The sequence below is a fragment of the Puntigrus tetrazona genome, chromosome 25 (assembly GCF_018831695.1).
Source record: "Puntigrus tetrazona isolate hp1 chromosome 25, ASM1883169v1, whole genome shotgun sequence".
Classification (NCBI taxonomy): domain Eukaryota; kingdom Metazoa; phylum Chordata; class Actinopteri; order Cypriniformes; family Cyprinidae; genus Puntigrus; species Puntigrus tetrazona.
In genome coordinates this window covers 5,671,640-5,692,068 of record NC_056723.1, presented here as the reverse complement: position 1 = coordinate 5,692,068, position 20,429 = coordinate 5,671,640, and the positions used below count along the sequence as shown (strand labels likewise).

The following is a 20,429-nucleotide window of genomic DNA, read 5'->3' as shown; positions in this document are numbered from 1 at the left end:
ATCAGGATACTATTGCAAATGTTAAGATTAAAAGTGCATTGTGGGATTTTAAAACTTTGTTGTTTCAAACTGTTTCTATTAGCGTCAATTTAAATAAAGAAATCATTGTATCCTTGGAAATGCTAAAGTAAAATTACTTTGTCAGCAATACTTTCAATGTTTCTTGTGATGTGACTTAAAAGTAGTTAGTATTTTTTCTTTTAATGTGAGAGGAATGTACTTAATGTAAGTATTCTAGGTGCTGGATACAGCTAGCAAATAAAAGCCAGTTAATTAATTTCACAAACATAATTGAGAACTAGAACCTGAAAAAGTCTAGAATTCTATTATAGTGTTTTAGAGCAATTTAAAATGTAATAAGCAGTGTAAATATTTTACTTACTTTGTTAAAGTAATATAACCTATTACATTTGATTACTTCTTGATTACTTTTCTAAAATGTTTTCAACTGTTAAAAATATTAAACATTTAAAACAAGCAGCGTTAATATATATATATATATATATATATATATATATATATATATATATATATATATATATATAAAAACACAGCCACCACAAAATCAGACTTCAGCATGTTTTTTTTACAAGAAATAGTTTCATAAAAACTTAAACTAGTTTTTGTATAACTATGACAAAAAAAACAACTAAACGCTGCCATCTAACAATGCCTTGGAACAAAACTGTTAATCTTAAAAAATAAAGCATATACCTGAACCCATATAGGAGATAAAACAGTTAAGCATGTGTCCTGTGCAATGCTCCGAACTCTTTAAACATTGGTGTGTCATATTTTAGAGCAGTGTATGTGTGAAACAATTCAGATATAACCCCCTTTGTAACTGTTATTATTTTCATAAGTAACTGTCATTTATTTCAATTTTTTCCCAGTAACTGATTATGGTTACACATTTATTTAGTAATTAAGTTACATCATTCTGGAACTAATTAACGCCGCATATCATTCTGTCATCCTCTGGCAACGCTAAATAGCAAAATTTATATCTAAAATATCTGGGAAAAAGCAGGGGAGAAACTTGATTCGAGGAGATATTTGCTGTGGAAAATGGAAGTAAATTGTAATTAAAGTTTTTGGGGTTTTTTTGAAAATCTTACCTTTGGAGCAGCTATTGGTAGTAAAAGCAGAACAATCTGTAGTATTTTGTTCATATTGCTGACATGCATTTTGTATGATTTCAGTCAGCTGTCACTGGCAAATGAATATTTGTCTCGTTCCATTCTTATACAGTATTGGTTAGTGATTGATCGCTGACCTTCAATGACTGTATATCTGTATATATCACTGAATTGTGTCTAAATGTAAAGAATTTTAAAGAATTTGATGTGTACATTCTCTGATCGCTTACTTTTCTCTTTTTCCAAAGTAACTGTTCAGACCGAGTTTTAATGCAGGCTGGGTATAAAATATTTGGGTATAAAAAAAATAAAATAAAAAAAACATTTTATCAGGTTTATCATGTCAAGCTGTTCACAAATTACCTAAAAACCTTTAACCAAAAAGAAAATATATATATTTTTTGTAGGATATGTTTTAGTCATTGTTATACTACAATACCCGTGATCTTCATTTAATTATGTATTTATTGCTTCAGATGTGTTTAATTAATAATCTCATTAATTTCACCATAGCATGACTAAGAGCCTCTTTCCCTGAACTAGCAAATGCAAAAAAACATCCAAAACTATTTAATGATAACAATTTAATGTTCAACAAATATAATACAGATGAACAAAGAATAAAGTTACATAAATAAGTAAATAAATTCATCACAGATCATAACTTAGATATTTGACAGAAACCTGATAACCAGATGATTTTTTTAAATGAGTGTACCCCCAACATTACTATTAGAAACATGAGCCACATCCAAAAGTTAAAGGGGGAGGAGTTGCTACAGTGTATAGTAATATTTTCAGTATTTCTCAGATGTCTAGCTTCAAGTAAAATTAATTTGAAGTAATGGTGTTTCATACAAAATTATCCAGAGAAATAAATCCCCCTTAATACTGGCTACTATATACAGGTAACCAGGGCACCATGCTGAATATATCAAAGAAGTTAGTGCTGGCTACAGATAAAGTATTAATTGTTGGTGATTTTATTATGTTGGTGATATTAATATTAATGATGTTAAAAGTGATGATCTGCATGGAATACCTCAAGGCTCAGTATTAGTACCGTTAGGTGTAGATGGCCTTAATGTCACTGTAGACCATTTCAGCTAGATGACACAGACAAGACCATGGGAACCAGATGAGTCTAACTACATTTGAGCCTAGAATTAAACTGTCGGTTTTGTCACATTATTTCTGTTTTGATGCAAAGCTGCTTTAACAAAGTCTTTGCTATTGTAAAAAGCTCTATATAAATAACGGAATACAATAAAACACGGGGATACAACAATTTAAATGCACGAATAAGGTGCCTCCTAATTTTAACTTTAGCTGTGTGATAAAAATAAAAGTTGTGCTTTTTCCATTCTTAAAACTCTTAGTCTTAGCAAGTCACAAAAATTAAGATATGTGTGGTATTATGTAATGCCCAAATATGCGCATAAAGATGACTTTATAGATCGTGTCAGTAATTATGCAAGTTTATATGATCGTGCAAAGGTTAGATAGGCATAGCTGCCAAGAGACTCATTAAACAAAAAAATGATTTGTCATCTGCAATAACCTGCAATTGATCTTGACAGCTCAGATTTTGCCATTTAAGTTTACAAATGTTTTTGAAGATCTGTTTTCAGATACTAAAACTTGTGTTTTTCCTCCATTCTCATCATATTCATTTTAGTAGAACCCTTTCAAGTCATCACCAGTTTGTGTGTGATCTCCTGCTTCCAGGTTTTATGAATTAAGGTAACCACTGAAATAAGCTCACTTTATCAATCAAGTTCAATTTATTGTATTAAATGAGGATGAGGTCAGTCTCCCTCAGACATTTGAAGACCGCTGTGGACTTCTCAGTGAATACAAAGCGCCCATAAATGTTTGGATGGAGTAGAGGCCAGAGAGAGGCCATGTTGTAGTAGTCTGGCAGACAATATCATTTCAGGGCTCAGCAGGAGCTTCTCTAGAAGGAAGGAGTTGAATGTTCATAACCCAACAATAGTGGCCAATGACGACATCCCTAGAAAAGTGCATCGAATGCACATTGGCCTTAAAAGGATTTTTACCGTTTTCCCCTTCACCACAGGTCAGCAAAGGTCACGTCAGATTGTGATGACATTTTACGTATTCTTCCTACCCTCTCTCAATCCAAAGGGTATAATGGCTTATCCATTAACTTTAGCCAGTGAAAAAATATGATAACCTGATCATTTGAGGGTGCACTAAGATAATATGTTATGGCATGCGTCTTCCCTGACATGTTTATACAGTTATTAGTCTTTAGTGATGCTGGAGAATTGTGGGAAAAAGCTCAGAAAAACAGGCATGGCGAAATTATCTAATGTAATTACATTTTTCAATGAATGTAACTGTTTGTATTTGTTTTGAATGTTGCAATATTTTGAAATTCTACCCAATAAACAGGGTTTCTGCCTGATACTCTGTGTAGGATCCTGCCTGATTCTCTGACTTATCCTCTGCCTTGTTTGCCTGATATGGATCACTCTTGCATTTTGGGATACCCCTTGTGTATTGGACTTCTCTTCTGGTTTTGATACACTGCTTGCCTTCCCATATCTGTTTCTTGTAAAAGCCTTTATTAAACGTCCGCACATGGATTCTTATGGCGCCTCAGTATCTCCTATTGGCAACCATCTGGAAAAATTTGTGAGGTATTAGGTATTAGACATCATTACATTATGACTCTTATGATCTGGTTCTTTTTAACGAAAGATTCAAACAAAACAGCCTTGAATTAATTTTACAGATAGAGGTTTGTCTCACTTGTCAACTCTTTAAGTGATTGAATCTGTTGCTGTCAACTGACTTCCTCACTGAACTATGAGTTATTATTTTATTTTTATTTAATTTGTAAAAGTCTCTTATTAAAGTCAGATTATGAAATTGGTAAACTGTTTTGTGAGACAAGGCTATTTACTGACTGGATGTTCAAATGACAACATGTAAGATACATATTCACACAATATTAAAATAATGATAGTTCATAGTAAAAGAAAAAAACGCAAATTAGTTAAAATTACTGACTTTTTATATTTGTTAGACAACATGTCAAATTCATTCCTATCAAAGGGTTATGTTCTATTTGCTAATTCAGTTCTGTTTCATTCTACTTCATAACTACTCTAGTTATTTTATGATTATACAATTTATTTTTACAAAAAAGTGTAAAGGTAAAGCAGACAGCTATAACATAAGGCTCACATTAAAGTAAGATATTTGTATACTATACATCATAATATAAGACGAAAGGAAGGAAGAAAGGAGCTCTGGAATGTACTGTGATTTAGAACATTATCCATACTAAAGCATGCCCTTTAATGCTTATATAGGCCAAGAAAAACAGTATCCAAGTGTTCCTCTCCTCCTCAGAACAAACTACAGTATGTGCATCTTTCAGAGTTACAATGCATTTTTAAACCAGTCTAAGATTGCTTGTTGGTTCTTTTTGACCCATTTGATGTTGGCAGTAGTCCTCTCGATGGATTGTTGAATGGCTAGGGTTCCTGAACCAAAACCTATGTGAGCGTTGTCATCCCTGAACTGTATCAGCTGTGTTTTGAAAACAGGAAATTAGATTATGAAACATTTAAATATACATTTCTGCGGCACAAGATGACAGTCTTGAGGAAGATCACATACCTGTTTCATTTCAAATTCAGTTGAGAATCTCTGTGTGACACCATTGATCAGAGAGGAAAAAGAAACAGATCCACCTCCATACCTAATGGAGAATTGCGTGTTCAGTTGTATAAAAATGCTATCTGTATTGCTATTGTATTACAGTCCAGTGGTATATTTTCTTACTGATTGAAAATGTACTCCCAGTTGGCTCTGACGAAATCCCAGGCCAGTGGTTGGCCGACCACATTTCTTGCAATGCTGATGATGGTAGAGGTGGCATCTTGTTTCCGAATTTTTTCTGGATTCAAGGCGTATTTGAGATACCTACAACATACAGCGATGACCATAATCATTAATCATTATAATGTGCTCTAGTGTGTCAGTAGGAAATATCAGTTTCCATCAGAGATTTTTGTTTGCGCAAGGAATCCAACTGCTAAGTTTGTCTCATTGTGTAATGTTTCTTCATGTCATTCCAGACAGACTGGATAATGAGATCAGATCTCTGTGTCGAGCAGTGGCTGTTGTCAGACTACTGTTTTGATAATTGTGGCTACCACTGTAAATCAATGCACATGCATTCAGCTAAATACAATGAGTGTATGGATTTGTCACCTGTTCAGTAACCAGGGCTCGGTGGCACATGCCATTGCAGCTCTCAGTTTATATTTCTCTGAAGCAACAGAGGCTTTTTCAAACTGCTCCCAAGCAAAGTTCCACTCCTTCTCACCACCTGCAGCAATGGCACTGCAGTACACTGTAGACCTCAAGTTGGCTTTAATACTGTAGCAGCAAGAAAATGAATACATGATCTTTAATTTAATGTAATAAGCTTACAATTAAATATCCATTTTAACTGCACTCAGGAAACATCATAAAATATTCTCTCAGATTTCTATTGAGTGAAACTCACAGGTTGACATCAGGATTGTTCATCCACTGTTGAAACCATGTTTTGACGAGAGTCGTACAAGCTTCAAGACCTGTGCTGCAGGCAACTCTGAGTGCATTTACTTGATTATATCTGCAGATACAAAGACACCAATACAATAAATAGATGCTTGAGAGCAAATCTGAGCAGTTATTGTCACTTCTGTATATTTACATGACTTACTGGTCAGTATGTCCCGGAGGCACATCCTCCCAATTTGTAAGAGTTGTGAAGTGATCAAACAAACCTTTCACCTGTTTACCAACGTATGTCTGCAGATATGAAATAATGTGATGTTAGAATTCAAGCTCAGTTGAGTTGACTTTATGAAATATTCAGAGACAAACTTGCCTGCATGGGGCCGTACACCTCTGTGCGATCAAACATGAGGTAAAAGTAGTCCAGGTTATCGAGAGCAGACTCCCACGGCATGTACTCCGTTTCAGAGGCTAGGAACAGCGTGGTTCTCAGAGCCAGTGTCGTTTCAATAATTCCTGCTCTGTTAAGGAAAAAGATGCTTTTAGTATTTGGACTGACTAAAATTATACTCATAACTTTAAAGAATGAAATTAAAATCTTACTTGGCCAGGTTAAAAGTATCGTCAATTATCTGTGCCCGGTTAATAACTGGAATGCTCTAAATCAAATCAAATGTCATACTATACTGAATGAAAAGCAATCCAGTCAATCCAAATGTTTTAGTTATTGTCATTTTCTCACCTGTCTTGATATCTGGAGTACATTAAGTAGGCGTTCCCAGTTTTCTTCATCATAGTTAACCCTGTAGTATCCTGTCACATTGATGTTGGCCAGAACCCACTCATCACCACTGATTTTCATGTGATCTGATTGATCTAAAGTAGAAAAAAAGAGCAGAAATACATGAAATTGTTATTTATACTTACACATCTAGTTATTATGTAGGTACACGGGTATTATTATTATATTAAGGACACTTAAAATAAAGTAGGACTCAGTTTTGTCTTTTAGTATCACCAAATGATAAGTTCACTAAAACTAAAAATTCTCATTATTTACTCATCATCATGGCTTCTCTATGGAACATAGAGAAATTTAGCAATTCTCCATATTTTTTTAAATAGTTACCATATACCTCCAGAAGGGTTGGAATGTAGTATACAGTTAATATGGACTACTTTTATTTTTTGCTTTTTTGGAGCCTAAGGTCTCCAAGGACTTCTTTTTTGAAGTTCTACATATGTCATAAAGAACAAAATGAATATATAATGAGAGAATTGTCATTTTTAGGTGATTATCACTTCCAAATGACATAAAACGGAATGTTATTGTCACTATAATCTTAAAACTCACCATTTTTCTGTAGCAGCCAATATAGAGCTTGTGCTGCTTCTTTCTTTGTCCATGAAATTGGTACAAACCACTCATAACTGAAACATTCAAAATATTGTGATATAGTAATTCCACATTTCAACTAACTCTGTGATTGGCTCTTAAGTGGGATATATAAGTTAGTATGTACAATTCATAAATATATGTTCTTGATCTAACTGTGAACAATTGACCTGTGTATATATTTTATATACAAAAATTTAGCTTTTAATCAGAATGTCAGCTTAATTGTCTGGTGAAACTTCTCTCTGGTGGTGTTTTTTTCTTTCAAAATATTATTTGGCATACTTAAATTCCGATGGCCTGTCTGGTTTAGTTTCAGGGTCCAGGAGGAAGTGCTCCTGTGTGATCTGGCCAGTTGCAGTGTTAATAGTGACCACAGGGAAGCCCATTTGAAGAACCCAGCGGTCCATAATCTCTTGCACAGTTCTGGGAAGAGTGGTACCCCTGCTGTCCACAGCCTACAACATTTCAGATATGAGCACAATTTTGTGGCAATCAAACATAGATGAACGGCATCATTTAATTGCAGCATACCTTTTGAAGATGATTCCAAAGGTCTGTGTACACTGTGTTGCTGAATTTGAAATCATCCAGATAAGTCTGTTGAAACAAACTACTATAAATTTATAAAACAGCTTAAGGAATAGTGTATTATACAAAGGATTTTTTACCTGGAGGCCTTGAGTAAAAACTGTCTCAGACAGAAAATCAGATAACATCCTAAGTACCGATGCCCCCTAGAGAAAGAGAGTCAGCATTACCAGATAAACAGCATGTATGTTCTTCATTTTTAGACATTATAGTCAATGCAGACAACAGTTCCCACAATACCTTGCTGTAGGATATCGTATCAAACACTTCACTAATTTGCTCTGGTCTTTGGATCTCCTCTTCTTTCGACGACAAGGGGTGAGACGAGGCCAGTGCATCTATGGAGAAAACTCTGTGCACATCATTATGAATGATCATATCTTTCTGTAGGATAGAAATAGAGTCAATTATTATTTTATACGCTCTTAGTGATAGCTTTTAGCATTTACAGTTTATTGCTGTGTTTTTTTTCCTTCAAACACTCACAATGTTCCAGTCAGGCTCAGCTTCATCTGCCCCAAGATATTCTACATAAGATGCAAAACCTTCATTGAGCCACAGATCATTCCACCACCTCAGAGTCACAAGGTTTCCAAACCACTATGAAGAAGTAGGAAGGTCGTAAAAAGGTTAATTACTTTTAAGCATTTTCCATTTAGGATTCAAATGATAAAAAAGGCTCCTGATTATACCTGGTGGGCAAGTTCGTGGGCAATAACAGTAACAATTCTCTCTTTGTTTCCAGTTGAGGATATTTCTTTGTCATACAGCAGGGCTGTCTCTCTGTATGTGATTAAGCCCCAGTTTTCCATCGCACCAAAGCCGAAGTCTGGCAGAGCGATTTGATCTGTGAAATATCTTCAGGAATGAGTAAAACATCTAAAACAGTCTGAAAGGTTTAAATATTAACCTAGTCTTACATAAATTGTCATTTTGATAAAAGAATGACTGATGGAGTCTTACATCATAAGTTTTTACCTGATTTGGGCAGTGGGTAGGAGACATTGTAATACTTCTCAAAGAATTTGAGAATTGGTCCAGTCACATTGAGTGCATACTGCCCTTGTCCTGCATCTATTGCCTCTTGACGGGCAAAAATTCTAATCTGTTTGTATAAATTACAGTATGCAGTATTTTAGTAGATGAACACCTGCTGTTTTCAAATCTTTTTTAAATCGTACAGTAGGTTTCATTAATAAATTGGTGCAGTTTTTCCTAAAGATCCTATAAAAAATAACAATTACCTGCAGACCTTCAATGTTTTGTTCAATGAAGCTGAAGTCACTGACAATAAATGCCAGCAAATATGTTGACATTACTTTTGTTGGCGCAAATGTTGTCCTGGTGACGAGAATGCCATCCACTGTGATGTTAACCTCGTCTAAAAGTAAAAAAAACTGACTGATGAAAAAATTATCAAATTTTCTTGAAATCAGTTTGAAGCAAAAAAAACTGATTAATGAAATTGATTCATCTTGAACTTTACTCTCTCATTCATATTTATTGTTTTAAAGTCAGAATTATTCTGAGAAATCGTTTCATAATGTCATTTCATTAAAATGAACGGGCTTACATAAATCACCATTTCTAGTTTCTGTACTGTGTAGTATGTTTTTGACTAGGTTATGCAAATGATCTTTATTTTATCTGTATTTACTATAATTTAACATTTAAATTTGATCCACCTGTAAAGCTCCACCTGTGCCTCTTCGGTTGCAGGCCTCAATAGCGTTCTCACAGAACATTCTTCTGTGCAAGCCAAATGGATGCCTCGCAAAGGTCAGAGCCTTTTTTTTCTGTGTACAAAGAGCTCACACAGTCATGGAGCTTTTTCTATTTGACCCAAGCCCATGCACAAGGTTCCCAACTGCTGAGGACAGTGTAGTAGGTAGAGAAAGAGGACTACACACAACCTCTCTCTGTACAGGATAACATCGTGGCACACCAATGTCTCTCTCATGTTGGAAAATCTGCCTCACAAGCCTACAGCTCACATTGTGGAGAAGGTGTACATCTCAGGGGTACAATGGCATGGGCATTTTATTTTTCTATTTCTAAATAAATTAAGCAGGTAAACTTTCTGGGGTTGATTCTAAGTGTGCCATTTGCATTTGGAAGCTGTTAAGGTGTGAATCCACATCATGCAGTCAAAGGAGATAGACAATTGTTATGCTTCAAAAACAAAACAAATCCATCAGACTGATAGCAGGAACATTAGGAGTTGCCAAATAAACAGTCTGATGTATATTCTAAGAAAAAAGAATGCAGTGGTGAGCTCAGCAACATAAAAAGTCCTGGACGTCCACAGAAGACAACAGTAGTGTATGATTAGAGGATCCTCTGCATGGTAAAGAAAAAATATTTCACAACATCGTACCAAGTGATGAGCACTGTCCAGGAGGTAGACGCGTCACTGTCTAAGTCTACAATCAAGATGAGACTTCGCCAGAACAAGTTAGACTTCCAAAAATATCTAAAAAGCAAGACCAACTGTGGAAAAGTATTCTGGAAAAGGCTTGAAATATCTCAAGATGCAAAGTATATAACATTGTCTGTGAAACATGGTGGAGAAGTGCCATGCATGAGTTCCACTGTGTTACTGGTGTTTATTGATGATGTGACAGAAGCAGCCAGAAGAATTCTGAAGTGTATAGGGATATTCTCTCTGCCCAGATTCAATCAAATGCAGCAAAGTTGATAAGACAGCGCTCATAGTACAAATGGACAATAACCCAAAATACACTGCAAAAGCATCCAAGCAGTTTTTGAAGATAAAAAAGTGGAATATTCTGCCATGACCAACTCAATCTTCTGATCTCAACCCAGCTGAGCATGCATTCCACCTTCTGAAGACAAAACTAAAGGCCAATACCCACAAACAGACAATGACTGAAGTCAGCTTCAGTAAAGCCCTGACAAAGCATCGCAGAGGAGAAAACCCAATCTTTGGTGATGTCCATGAGTTCCAGACTTAAGGCAGTCATTGCCAGCAAAGGATTCTTAACAAAATCTATATTTATTTGTCACCTGAAAATGGGCAGACTATGTATAAAAATAGTTATAATTGCTAAGCATGTTATGTTTATTGTATTTTTTTCAACCACTTAAATTAAATCTTAAGATTGCAAAGTTTGCAAATATTGATTGTTTCATTTTAATTCTACCCTGGTGGCATACAGAGCCAAAATTATGAAAATTGTGTCAGTGTCAAAATATACATGGACCTGTAAATACTTTTTTTAAAACAGTAACTCGCATAGTTTAACCTTTTTTAATTATGATTAACTTGTAGCTTGGCAAGCAACAGTTTCAAGGCAGTTACCCAACACTGCTCCTGTACAGAATAAAGTGTTCATTTACTTATCACAACACCATTGGAGAGGGCTATGGTTGCTGGATCATGGAGAAGAGTGATGTGGAATACTGCTTTCATTGCAGGTTCATCAAAGCAAGGGAAAGCCTTCCTGGCATCTGTTGGCTGCATCTGGGTTGTGGCAACCACTCTAAAAAAGAACAAGGAAATTTAACTGTGCAGGAAAAGTCTATTGTAGAATAGGAGGAACTGACAAGATGAATCAGCGCCTTACTTCTTTACTCCGTTCTCATAGTATTCACTTCGGTAGAAGCCTCCCAAGTCATCTGCAAGCTCGCCTACAAATTCAGTGTAGAGCTCGTAGCTTTCCCCAGCAGTTAACTCATCTTTTAGATGAATCGCCATATACTGTGTTTTAGTGTGCATCACAACTGATTCAATGGTAGGAGCTGGCTTGTTTCTGAGAGCCATCAAGGTGGGTTGCAGTGTCATGTTCAGCTTGTTAGAGTGAAAAAGGATGAGGTTTGTCTCTTCCACACATCTGAAGACCACACTGGACATCCCTGTGAAGATGTAGAGTCCGGTTGAATCTGGCTGGAGCCGTGGCCAAAGAGTGACATTGTAGGTTTCTGGACTGAGAGTCTGTGGAAGACGCCACTCGTCCCATGGTTCATTGGATGATTTTGTTGTTGGTACTGATGTTGTTACTTTACCTGTGGGTTTAACCACATTTTCGTTGTTCTTGAACTTCTCTTGGGAGTAGACCACTGAGAGTGTGATGATTGTAGCTAGTGCTCCAGCAGCTAACACAATTCCTACTGTCCCAACAGTTTTAGTGATGTAGAAACTCTTTCCCATGTTTCAGCAATGACAGGATGAGAGGAGTAAAACTGACATCTGTTCAGCGTTTTATTTAAGGCATGGGAAGATTCTCCTCCCACCGAAATTAATGGTTTATCAATTAACACAACACAATTCCAGTATACAAGAGGGCATCCAGAACCTTAGGGTTTCAGAACGTCATTAATAACTGTGTTATCGAAATGTGGTAAGGCCACATATTCTATTTTGAAAATACAATTAAGACACTATGGGAAGAGGCATGCTGGCAGAAACAGTGTTACAATCTGGACACAGTTCTGTTAGGAAAATTTGCATTCATGTGGGTGTTATTTTGACACATACCACCTATTTAAGATTGTTTCAGCATACATACACCCTAATGGTAATGGTGTTCCCTGATGGAAATAGGCTTATGTAGGCTTATGAAGTGAACATATATTAGGCAGGTGGTTTGTGTAACTGCTGGTACAGACACTTAATTTATGGTGTAACTGTTAAAGGATAACTAAATGTCACTTCCATACAACTATTCTTTGAAAGAAAAAATACAGTTTAACATTAGTTTAGCTAAATTACCTTGTGTAGGAGCAAAGGACAAGGTTAGTAACAAATGAACTATACCAGCTGAATTTTGAATTGCTTAAACTCTGGAAGCATAACAAAGTGTGGAGTTTTATCATGATGGGACTCATTTTAGGTACATACACTAAAAAAATGCAACTGCACATTTTCTAGTTACCAAAAGGTGGGTCTCAAATACAAAAAAAAATTTATTTAAACTACATTAAAGCCCTTGTCAGAACAACCAGTCAAACACAGTCTTAACAAAGAATTTCATGTTGTTGAAATGTTCAGGCTTTATGTGTTCCCAGCATATGTTGCAGCATGAATAAATTATGCAGTTATTTGTCGTACTGTCATGTAAAAAGCTCATCTTTTTAATATTTGTTGATTGCCACCATTCTTAAAGTTAGTGTGTCTAGTTTTGTCTGTGGATATCTTAGTCTTGTAAGTTGTCTTACAAACAAAGACAATGCATTGAGTTGCCTTGAATTTTTAAGTTGTCAACTGTTCATTCTTTACAGAGTAGGATATTGTTTGCTTCAGATATTCAGGCAAACGGCTAGACAACTTTTTAGTCATAACATCAATGGTAGGTGCTAGGTTATTAGTATGGCATTTTGGGAAAAAGTGTGTCCGTCCAAACAATGTTTACATGTTAATTGATCTCTCACACCTGGAAAATCTTGACTTATTATGTAATGCCCAAACACATGCATTAAACATTTCCTTAACAAATCGGTCATCCATGTTACATGATACAATATTGACAGTTAAGATTTTTCCCATCTGCCACTTAAGAGTTTACCTTTAAGTGATCCTCACTTTTACTGAAGATCTTTGTTTCGATCTTTTTCTCCCCGTTATTATTATATTCACTATGATACAACCCTACCATTATCTGCAAGATCTTCCACAAACTCTATGTAAAGCTCATAGAGCTCTCGAGTTTCTGTGTAACCTCCTGCTCCCAGGATTTCTAAATTGAGGATACCACAGTACAAAGCAGAGAGATTGGATAAAAAGGATGAGTTCGGCCTCCCTTAGACATTTGAAGACCTCTGTGGACTTCTCAGTGAATACAAATAGTCCATGAATGTTTGGCTGGACTCACTCGAGGCCAGAGAGTGATCAGAGAGTGTAGTAGTCTGGAACCATTGTGTCTAGTAGATGATATCAGTTGAACGGTCTACAGCCCAGCAATTGTGGCCAAAGATACCATCCCAAGAAAAGTGCATCCAATGTACACTAAAATGGATTAAGGGTATAATGGCTTATCCATTAACACCGAGACTATAGCCAATATAAGAATCTGATAACTTGAGAGTTTTTTTAAACCTGATCAGAAAAACAAGCAATGAAATCACCACCTATTTTAATCATAATCTGTTCAGTCAATGTAACTGTTTATGTTTTCATATTCTGAAATCACACCTAATAATCAGGGCTCCAGACCCAAAAAATGTTGACAGTAATTTAAAATAGCTATTGGCTACCATCTGGCAAACTTTGTGAGGTATTATTAGAGCTCATAACCTTAAGACTCTGTAACAATGGTTTTTTAATAAGTAAGCCTAAAAGTTTCATGAAATAGCCTTGAATTCAATTCAGAGGTAAAAGTTTATTTCGCTCGGTCTGTCAATCATTTAGGGCTGTTAGAGATTTTACAACTGACTTCCTCATTAACCTCAAGTCATTTATCAGTCATGTCTGATATGAAATTCTGATTACTTGATAGTTTTTTTTAAGATAACACTATTTACTGGCAGGTTGCTCAAATGACAACATGTAATTAAGATACATATTCATAATGTAAAAAAATATATAATCCAAAAAAAAGTATTAATAATAATGGTTATTGTTTACCATGCGTACAATACCATAAAATCATACAAAAGCTGAAAATTGGTAGAAGAATACAAATTAATTAATGTATTGAGCTTTTTTTAATGCTCCTCACGGCCAAGCAAAACAATATTCTTCTCTTCCTCTGAGCAAACAATCTACAGTATGTGCATCTTTCAGAGTTACAATGGATTTATAAACCATTCTAAGACTGCTTGTTGGTTCTTTTCAACCCATTTGATGTTGGCAGTAGTTCTCTCGATGGATTGTTCAATGGCTACGGTTCCTGTACCAAAACCTATGTCAGCGTAGTCATCCCTGAACTGCATCAGCTGTGATTTTAATACAGGAAAGTAGATTAAGAAACTCAAATGTATGAATCCGCTGTACAAGATGACAGTCAAATAATTATGGCGTTTTTTGTGAATTTTACATACCTGTTCCAATTCAAATGGAGTTGCGAGTCTGTTTGTGACACCACTGATCAGATTGGGGAGTAAGTAAGATTTATCACCATACCTAATTGTGAAATAAAAGAGTATGTAGTTACAGAAAATATGTATTGTTAATCATACAGCGTCCCCCAGTATTTATTCTTACTGATTGAAAATGTACTCCCAGTTGGCTCTGACGAAATCCCAGGCCAGTGGTTGGCCGACCACATTGCTTGCAATGCTGATGATGGTAGAGGTGGCATCTTGTTTCCGAATTTTTTCTGGATCCAAAGTGTATTTGAGATACCTACATCATAAATCGAAGCACATGTTTTTAGCTAAATACCAAGAGAACTGTATGTATTTTTCAGCATTATCCTGCAGAGCTCACCTGTTCAGTAACCAGGGCTCGGTGGCACATGCCATTGCAGATCTCAGTTTATCTTTCTCTGAAGCAACAGAGGCTTTTTCAAACTGCTCCCAAGCAAAGTTCCACTCCTTCTCACCACCTGCAGCAATGGCACTGCAGTACACTGTAGACCTCAAGTTGGCTTTAATACTGTAGCAGTAAGAAAATGTATAAATTACAGTTAAATTGTGTGTATATATCCCTTTAATTTAAGGTACAATTAAATATCCATTTTAACTGCACTCAGGAAACATCATAAGATATTCTCTCAGATTTCTATTGAGTGAAACTCACAGGTTGACATCAGGATTGTTCATCCACTGTTGAAACCATGTTTTGACGAGAGTCGTACAAGCTTCAAGACCTGTGCTGCAGGCAACTCTGAGTGCATTTACTTGATTATATCTGCAGATACAAAGACACCAATACAATAAATAGATGCTTGAGAGCAAATCTGAGCAGTTATTGTCACTACTGTATATTTACATGACTTACTGGTCAGTATGTCCCGGAGGCACATCCTCCCAATTTGTAAGATTTGTGAAGTGATCAAACAAACCTCTCACCTGTTTTCCGACGTATGTCTGCAGATATGAAATAATGTGATGTTAGAATTCAAGCTCAGTTGAGTTGACTTTATGAAATATTCAGAGACAAACTTACCTGCATGGGGCCGTACACCTCTGTGCGATCAAACATGAGGTAAAAGTAGTCCAGGTTATCGAGAGCAGACTCCCACGGCATGTACTCCGTTTCAGAGGCTAGGAACAGCGTGGTTCTCAGAGCCAGTGTCGTTTCAATAATTCCTGCTCTGTTAAGGAAAAATATGCTTTTAGTATTTGGACTGACTGAAATTATACTCATAACTTTAAAGAATGAAATTAAAATCTTACTTGGCCAGGTTAAAAGTATCGTCAATTATCTGTGCCCGGTTAATAACTGGAATGCTCTAAATGAAATCAAATGTAAAATATTACTGTCAGTTACTGTACTGAATGCAAAGGAAACCAAACAGTCCAAATATGTTTTCATATATGTAAATTTTTTTACTAAAAAGATTTTCTTACCTGTCTTGATATCTGGAGTACATTAAGTAGACGTCGCCAGTTTTCTTCATCATAGTTAACCCTGTAGTATCCTGTCACATTGATGTTGGCCAGAACCCACTCATCACCACTGATTTTCATGTGATCTGATTGGTCTGAATTAGAAAAGTAGAACAGAAAAACATGGATTTTTTAAAAGCAAATACAGTTTTTCCTTTAATGACATCTAATGAGAATTTGTGAACATAATTATAAGCAATAAATATAACTGTGAACATTACTGTTTAACTCACCAGTTTTCTGTTGCAGCCAATATAGGGTATGTGCTGCTTCTTTTTTTGTCCATGAAATTGGTACAAACCACTCATAACTGAAAAATTATAATATTGTTATGGATTATTTCCACAAGTGGGATATATGTAATAAAAAAGGAAGTCATTCTAAATACATGATAGTGATCTAATTGTGCACAATTCACCTGTTTATATATATATGTTTTATTTTTTTTTCCCAACCCTATATATATGCATACTTAAATTCCGATGGCCTGTCTGGTTTAGTTTCAGGGTCCAGGAGGAAGTGCTCCTGTGTGATCTGGCCAGTTGCAGTGTTAATAGTGACCACAGGGAAGCCCATTTGAAGAACCCAGCGGTCCATAATCTCTTGCACAGTTCTGGGAAGAGTGGTACCACTGCTGTCCACAGCCTACAACATTTTAGATATGAGCACTTGTGCAACAAATCAGGCGTTGGCATGGCTGAAAGGCATTGTTTAATTGCAGCATACCTTTTGAAGATGATCCCAAAGGTCTGTGTGCACTGTGTTGCTGAATTTGAAATCATCCAGATAAGTCTGTTGAAACAAATTTCTGTAAATGTACAAAAGCATATTGCATTTTCTTGTACAGCACAACAAGTAGTGTACAAATGGTTTTTACCTGAATGCCTTGAGTAAACACTTTCTCAGTTAGGAAGGTAGATAACATCCTAACTACAGATGCCCCCTAGACCAAGAGACTCCACATTACCAGACAAACAACAAGTAATTATTATACATTATAGTTTACAGAAAACAGTTCCCACAATACCTTGCTGTAGGAAATTGTATCAAACACTTCACTAATTTGCTCTGGTCTCTGGATCTCCTCTTCTCTCGACGACAAGGGGTGAGACGAGGCCAGTGCATCTATGGAGAAAACTCTGTGCACATCATTAAGAACGATCAAATCTTTCTGTGGGATAGAAATAGAGTCAGTTACTATTTTATATGCTCTTAGTGATAGCTTTTTGCATTTACCATTTTTGCTCTGACTATTGCTTTAAACACTCACAATGTTCCAGTCAGGCTCAGCTTCATCTGCCCCAAGATATTCTCCGTAAGATGCAAAACCTTCATTGAGCCACAGATCATTCCACCACCTGACAGTCACAAGGTTTCCAAACCACTAATAAAGAGGAAGGTGGTGAATAGGTGAGTTACAGGGTTTGTAAACAGTACTGTTGTGATGAAAGTATATCACAAATTTTAAAAAAGAACTCCTGATTATACTTGATGGGCAAGTTCATGGGAGATAACGGTAATGATTCTCTCTTTGTCTTCAGTTGACGATATTTCTTCATTGTACAGCAGGGCTGTCTCTCTGTATGTAATTAAGCCCCAGTTTTCCATCGCGCCAAAGCTGAAGTCTGGCAGAGCAATTTGATCTATGAAAGATTTTGAGATGAGTAAAACTTCTAAAAATGTCATAATTTTAATTTTGATAAAAAACTATTGAATTTGTGTCATAAAATATAGGTCATATCATAGGTTCTTACCCGATTTGGTCAGCGGATAGGGGACATTGTAATACTTCTCGAAAAATTTGAAAATTGGTCCAGTCGCACTGAGCGCATACTCTCCATGTCCTGTATTTATGTCTTCATGACGGGCAAAAATTCTAATCTGTGTAAATTATAAAATAGAGGTATTCAGTAGCACTCGCCGTTTTCTAATCTTCTAAATTAGACAGGGCATCAAGCAGTAATTTAATTATTAAATTGGTGGCACAAACAACTGGTCACTGGGGTTCCTCAGGAAACATGTCCTTAGACCTTCTTCTTCTCCATTTGTGGCTAGGATCAAGTTCAAGACATTGATGCTTGCATATAGAACTGCCACAGGCTCAGCACCTGCCTACTTCCTCTCACTATTACAAATGTAAATTTTCTGGAAGTCTAAGTATTTCTTAAAATGTATTTCCAAAACATTTTTGGTCACTATTCCAGGCTTGTGGAATGATCTGGAATGCTGATTCCCTGCCAATTTTTTAACCACTTTCTTCAATATATATATATATATATATATATTTGAATTATATATATACTTGAATCTTTCCCTGTCTAGCTTGTACTTGAAAAATGCTTGAACCATGTCAATCACTTCCTATATCTATTTGCTCCTTTAAGATAAATCTCTTGATGTATTCCCCAAGTCTCTTTGGATTAAAGCATCGGCTAAATGAATAAATGTAAATAGTGGATTTTTGTATAGAGAGTTACCTGCAGATTTTCAATGTTTTGTTCAATGAAGACGAAATCACTGACAATAAATGCCACTAAATATGTGGACATTATTTCTGTTGGTGCAAATGTTGTTCTGGTTACAAGAGTGTCATCCACAGTAACGTTAACCTCGTCTAAAATGAAAAAAAAAGATAAAACAAATGTAACCTTTGTAGCTTAGTAAGCCACAGTTTTAAAGCAGTTACCCAACACTGCTCCTGTACAGAATAAAGTGTTCATTTACTTATCACAACACCATTGGAGAGGGCTATGGTTGCTGGATCATGGAGAAGAGTGATGTGGAATACTGCTTTCATTGCAGGTTCATCAAAGCAAGGGAAAGCCTTCCTGGCATCTGTTGGCTGCATCTGGGTTGTGGCAACCACTCTAAAAAAGAACAAGGAAATTTAACTGTGCAGGAAAAGTCTATTGTAGAATAAGAGGAACTGACAAGATGAATCAGCGCCTTACTTCTTTACTCCGTTCTCATAGTATTCACTTCGGTAGAAGCCTCCCAAGTCATCTGCAAGCTCGCCTACAAATTCAGTGTAGAGCTCGTAGCTTTCCCCAGCAGTTAACTCTTCTTTCAGATGAATCGCCATATACTGTGTTTTAGTGTGCATCACAACTGATTCAATGGTAGGAGCTGGTTTGCCTTCAAGTGCAACCAAGATGGGTTGCTTTGTCATTTTCAGTTTATTGGAGTGAATAAGGATGAGGTTTGTCTTTTCCACACATCTGAAGACCACGCTGGACATCCCTGTGAAGATTCCAGATCAAGATTCTAGAGTCCAGATGAATCCGGCTGGAGCCGTGGCCAAAGAGTGACATTGTAGGTTTGTGGACTAAGAGTCTGTGGAAGACGCCACTGGTCCCATGGTTGATTGGATAGTGCCATTGTTGGATCTGTGTACTTAATCTCATTGTTGCTGGACTTCTCTTGGGAGTAGACCACCGGGAGAGCTGTGATTGTGGCTACCACTCCAGCGGCTAACACAACCCCTACTATCCCAACAGATTTACTAATGTAGAAACCCTTTCCCATGCTTTATCAATTATAGAATGAAATGAGTAAAACTGACAGCTGCACAGCTTTTTATTCAAGGCATGGGAAGATTCTCCTCCCACAGAAATTAATGGTTCATCAATTTACCACATTCGGTTCGAGTAAGGTCACATGTTCTGTTTATAAAATACTATTAAGTGTTGTTACTACTCACTCAGTGACATGATAACATTCATATGGTTAGATAATAAATAATGTTGCGAGGAATGTGACAAAGAGTTGTTGCCTTGGCTTCCAAATTTCCCAGATCTCATTCCAATTGAGCATCCATGGGATGTGCTGGACCAACATGTCCAATCCATGTAGGCCCCATCTCGCTTCTTGCAGAAGTTGAAAAATCTGCATGAATGTCTTAGGGCCAGTTACAGGACAAAGATTCGGCCTTTGGAATACGTTTATTTTTATGCCAACAGCACAAAACGAACTGTCTTTTGAAAATGAATGCCTGTAATGGTTATCAGACTATCAGACAGTATCTCACCTTTTTTCTTATTAACTCAAGTCAGCTGTAAATGAGGTGTTCAACAAAATCACAAGACTCCATTTATTAAATATTCTGCATCTTTAAAGTTCATGACTTCCTGACGTCATCTACAAGACCTTTGATAAACCTCTATCTTCAAAGATAACATACAGTATCAGAGATTTCTAGATATGCCATTGATGTTCCGCTTTTGCAACGATGATTCATCAAAAACCTG

The 20,429-nt window shown here is 36.3% G+C and overlaps 1 protein-coding gene and 1 pseudogene across 1 annotated transcript; both read right to left on the bottom strand.

Moving 5' to 3' along the window:
* Positions 1-3,277: 3,277 nt before the first annotated feature.
* LOC122330385 (aminopeptidase N-like) lies at positions 3,278-11,848 on the bottom strand. The gene is made up of 20 exons (XM_043227335.1): positions 11,259-11,848; positions 11,032-11,174; positions 8,916-9,052; positions 8,650-8,776; positions 8,364-8,518; positions 8,158-8,271; positions 7,912-8,055; positions 7,752-7,817; positions 7,615-7,680; positions 7,366-7,538; positions 7,039-7,115; positions 6,427-6,560; positions 6,288-6,343; positions 6,058-6,205; positions 5,890-5,978; positions 5,689-5,799; positions 5,391-5,558; positions 4,959-5,099; positions 4,794-4,875; positions 3,278-4,703 (listed from the first exon to the last, which is right to left on the bottom strand). The coding sequence occupies exons 1-20, from the start codon at positions 11,840-11,842 to the stop codon at positions 4,554-4,556; spliced, it is 2,865 nt and encodes a 954-aa protein (XP_043083270.1). The 5' UTR covers positions 11,843-11,848; the 3' UTR covers positions 3,278-4,553.
* A 2,565-nt stretch (positions 11,849-14,413) lies between these two features.
* On the bottom strand, positions 14,414-19,735 carry LOC122330294 (annotated as a pseudogene).
* Positions 19,736-20,429: the final 694 nt, after the last annotated feature.

What these genes read in the sequence shown, in the direction of transcription:
- LOC122330385 (XM_043227335.1), bottom strand. Translation starts at nt 11,842, where the DNA reads ATGGGAAAGAGTTTCTACATCACTAAAACTGTTGGGACAGTAGGAATT. An exon ending in GACAGGCCATCGGAATTTAA is followed by an intron (nt 7,116 to 7,365) that starts GTATGCCAAATA and finishes TGAATGTTTCAG; the next exon opens with TTATGAGTGGTTTGTACCAA. An exon ending in AGGTGTACGGCCCCATGCAG is followed by an intron (nt 5,979 to 6,057) that starts GCAAGTTTGTCT and finishes TCATATCTGCAG; the next exon opens with ACATACGTTGGTAAACAGGT.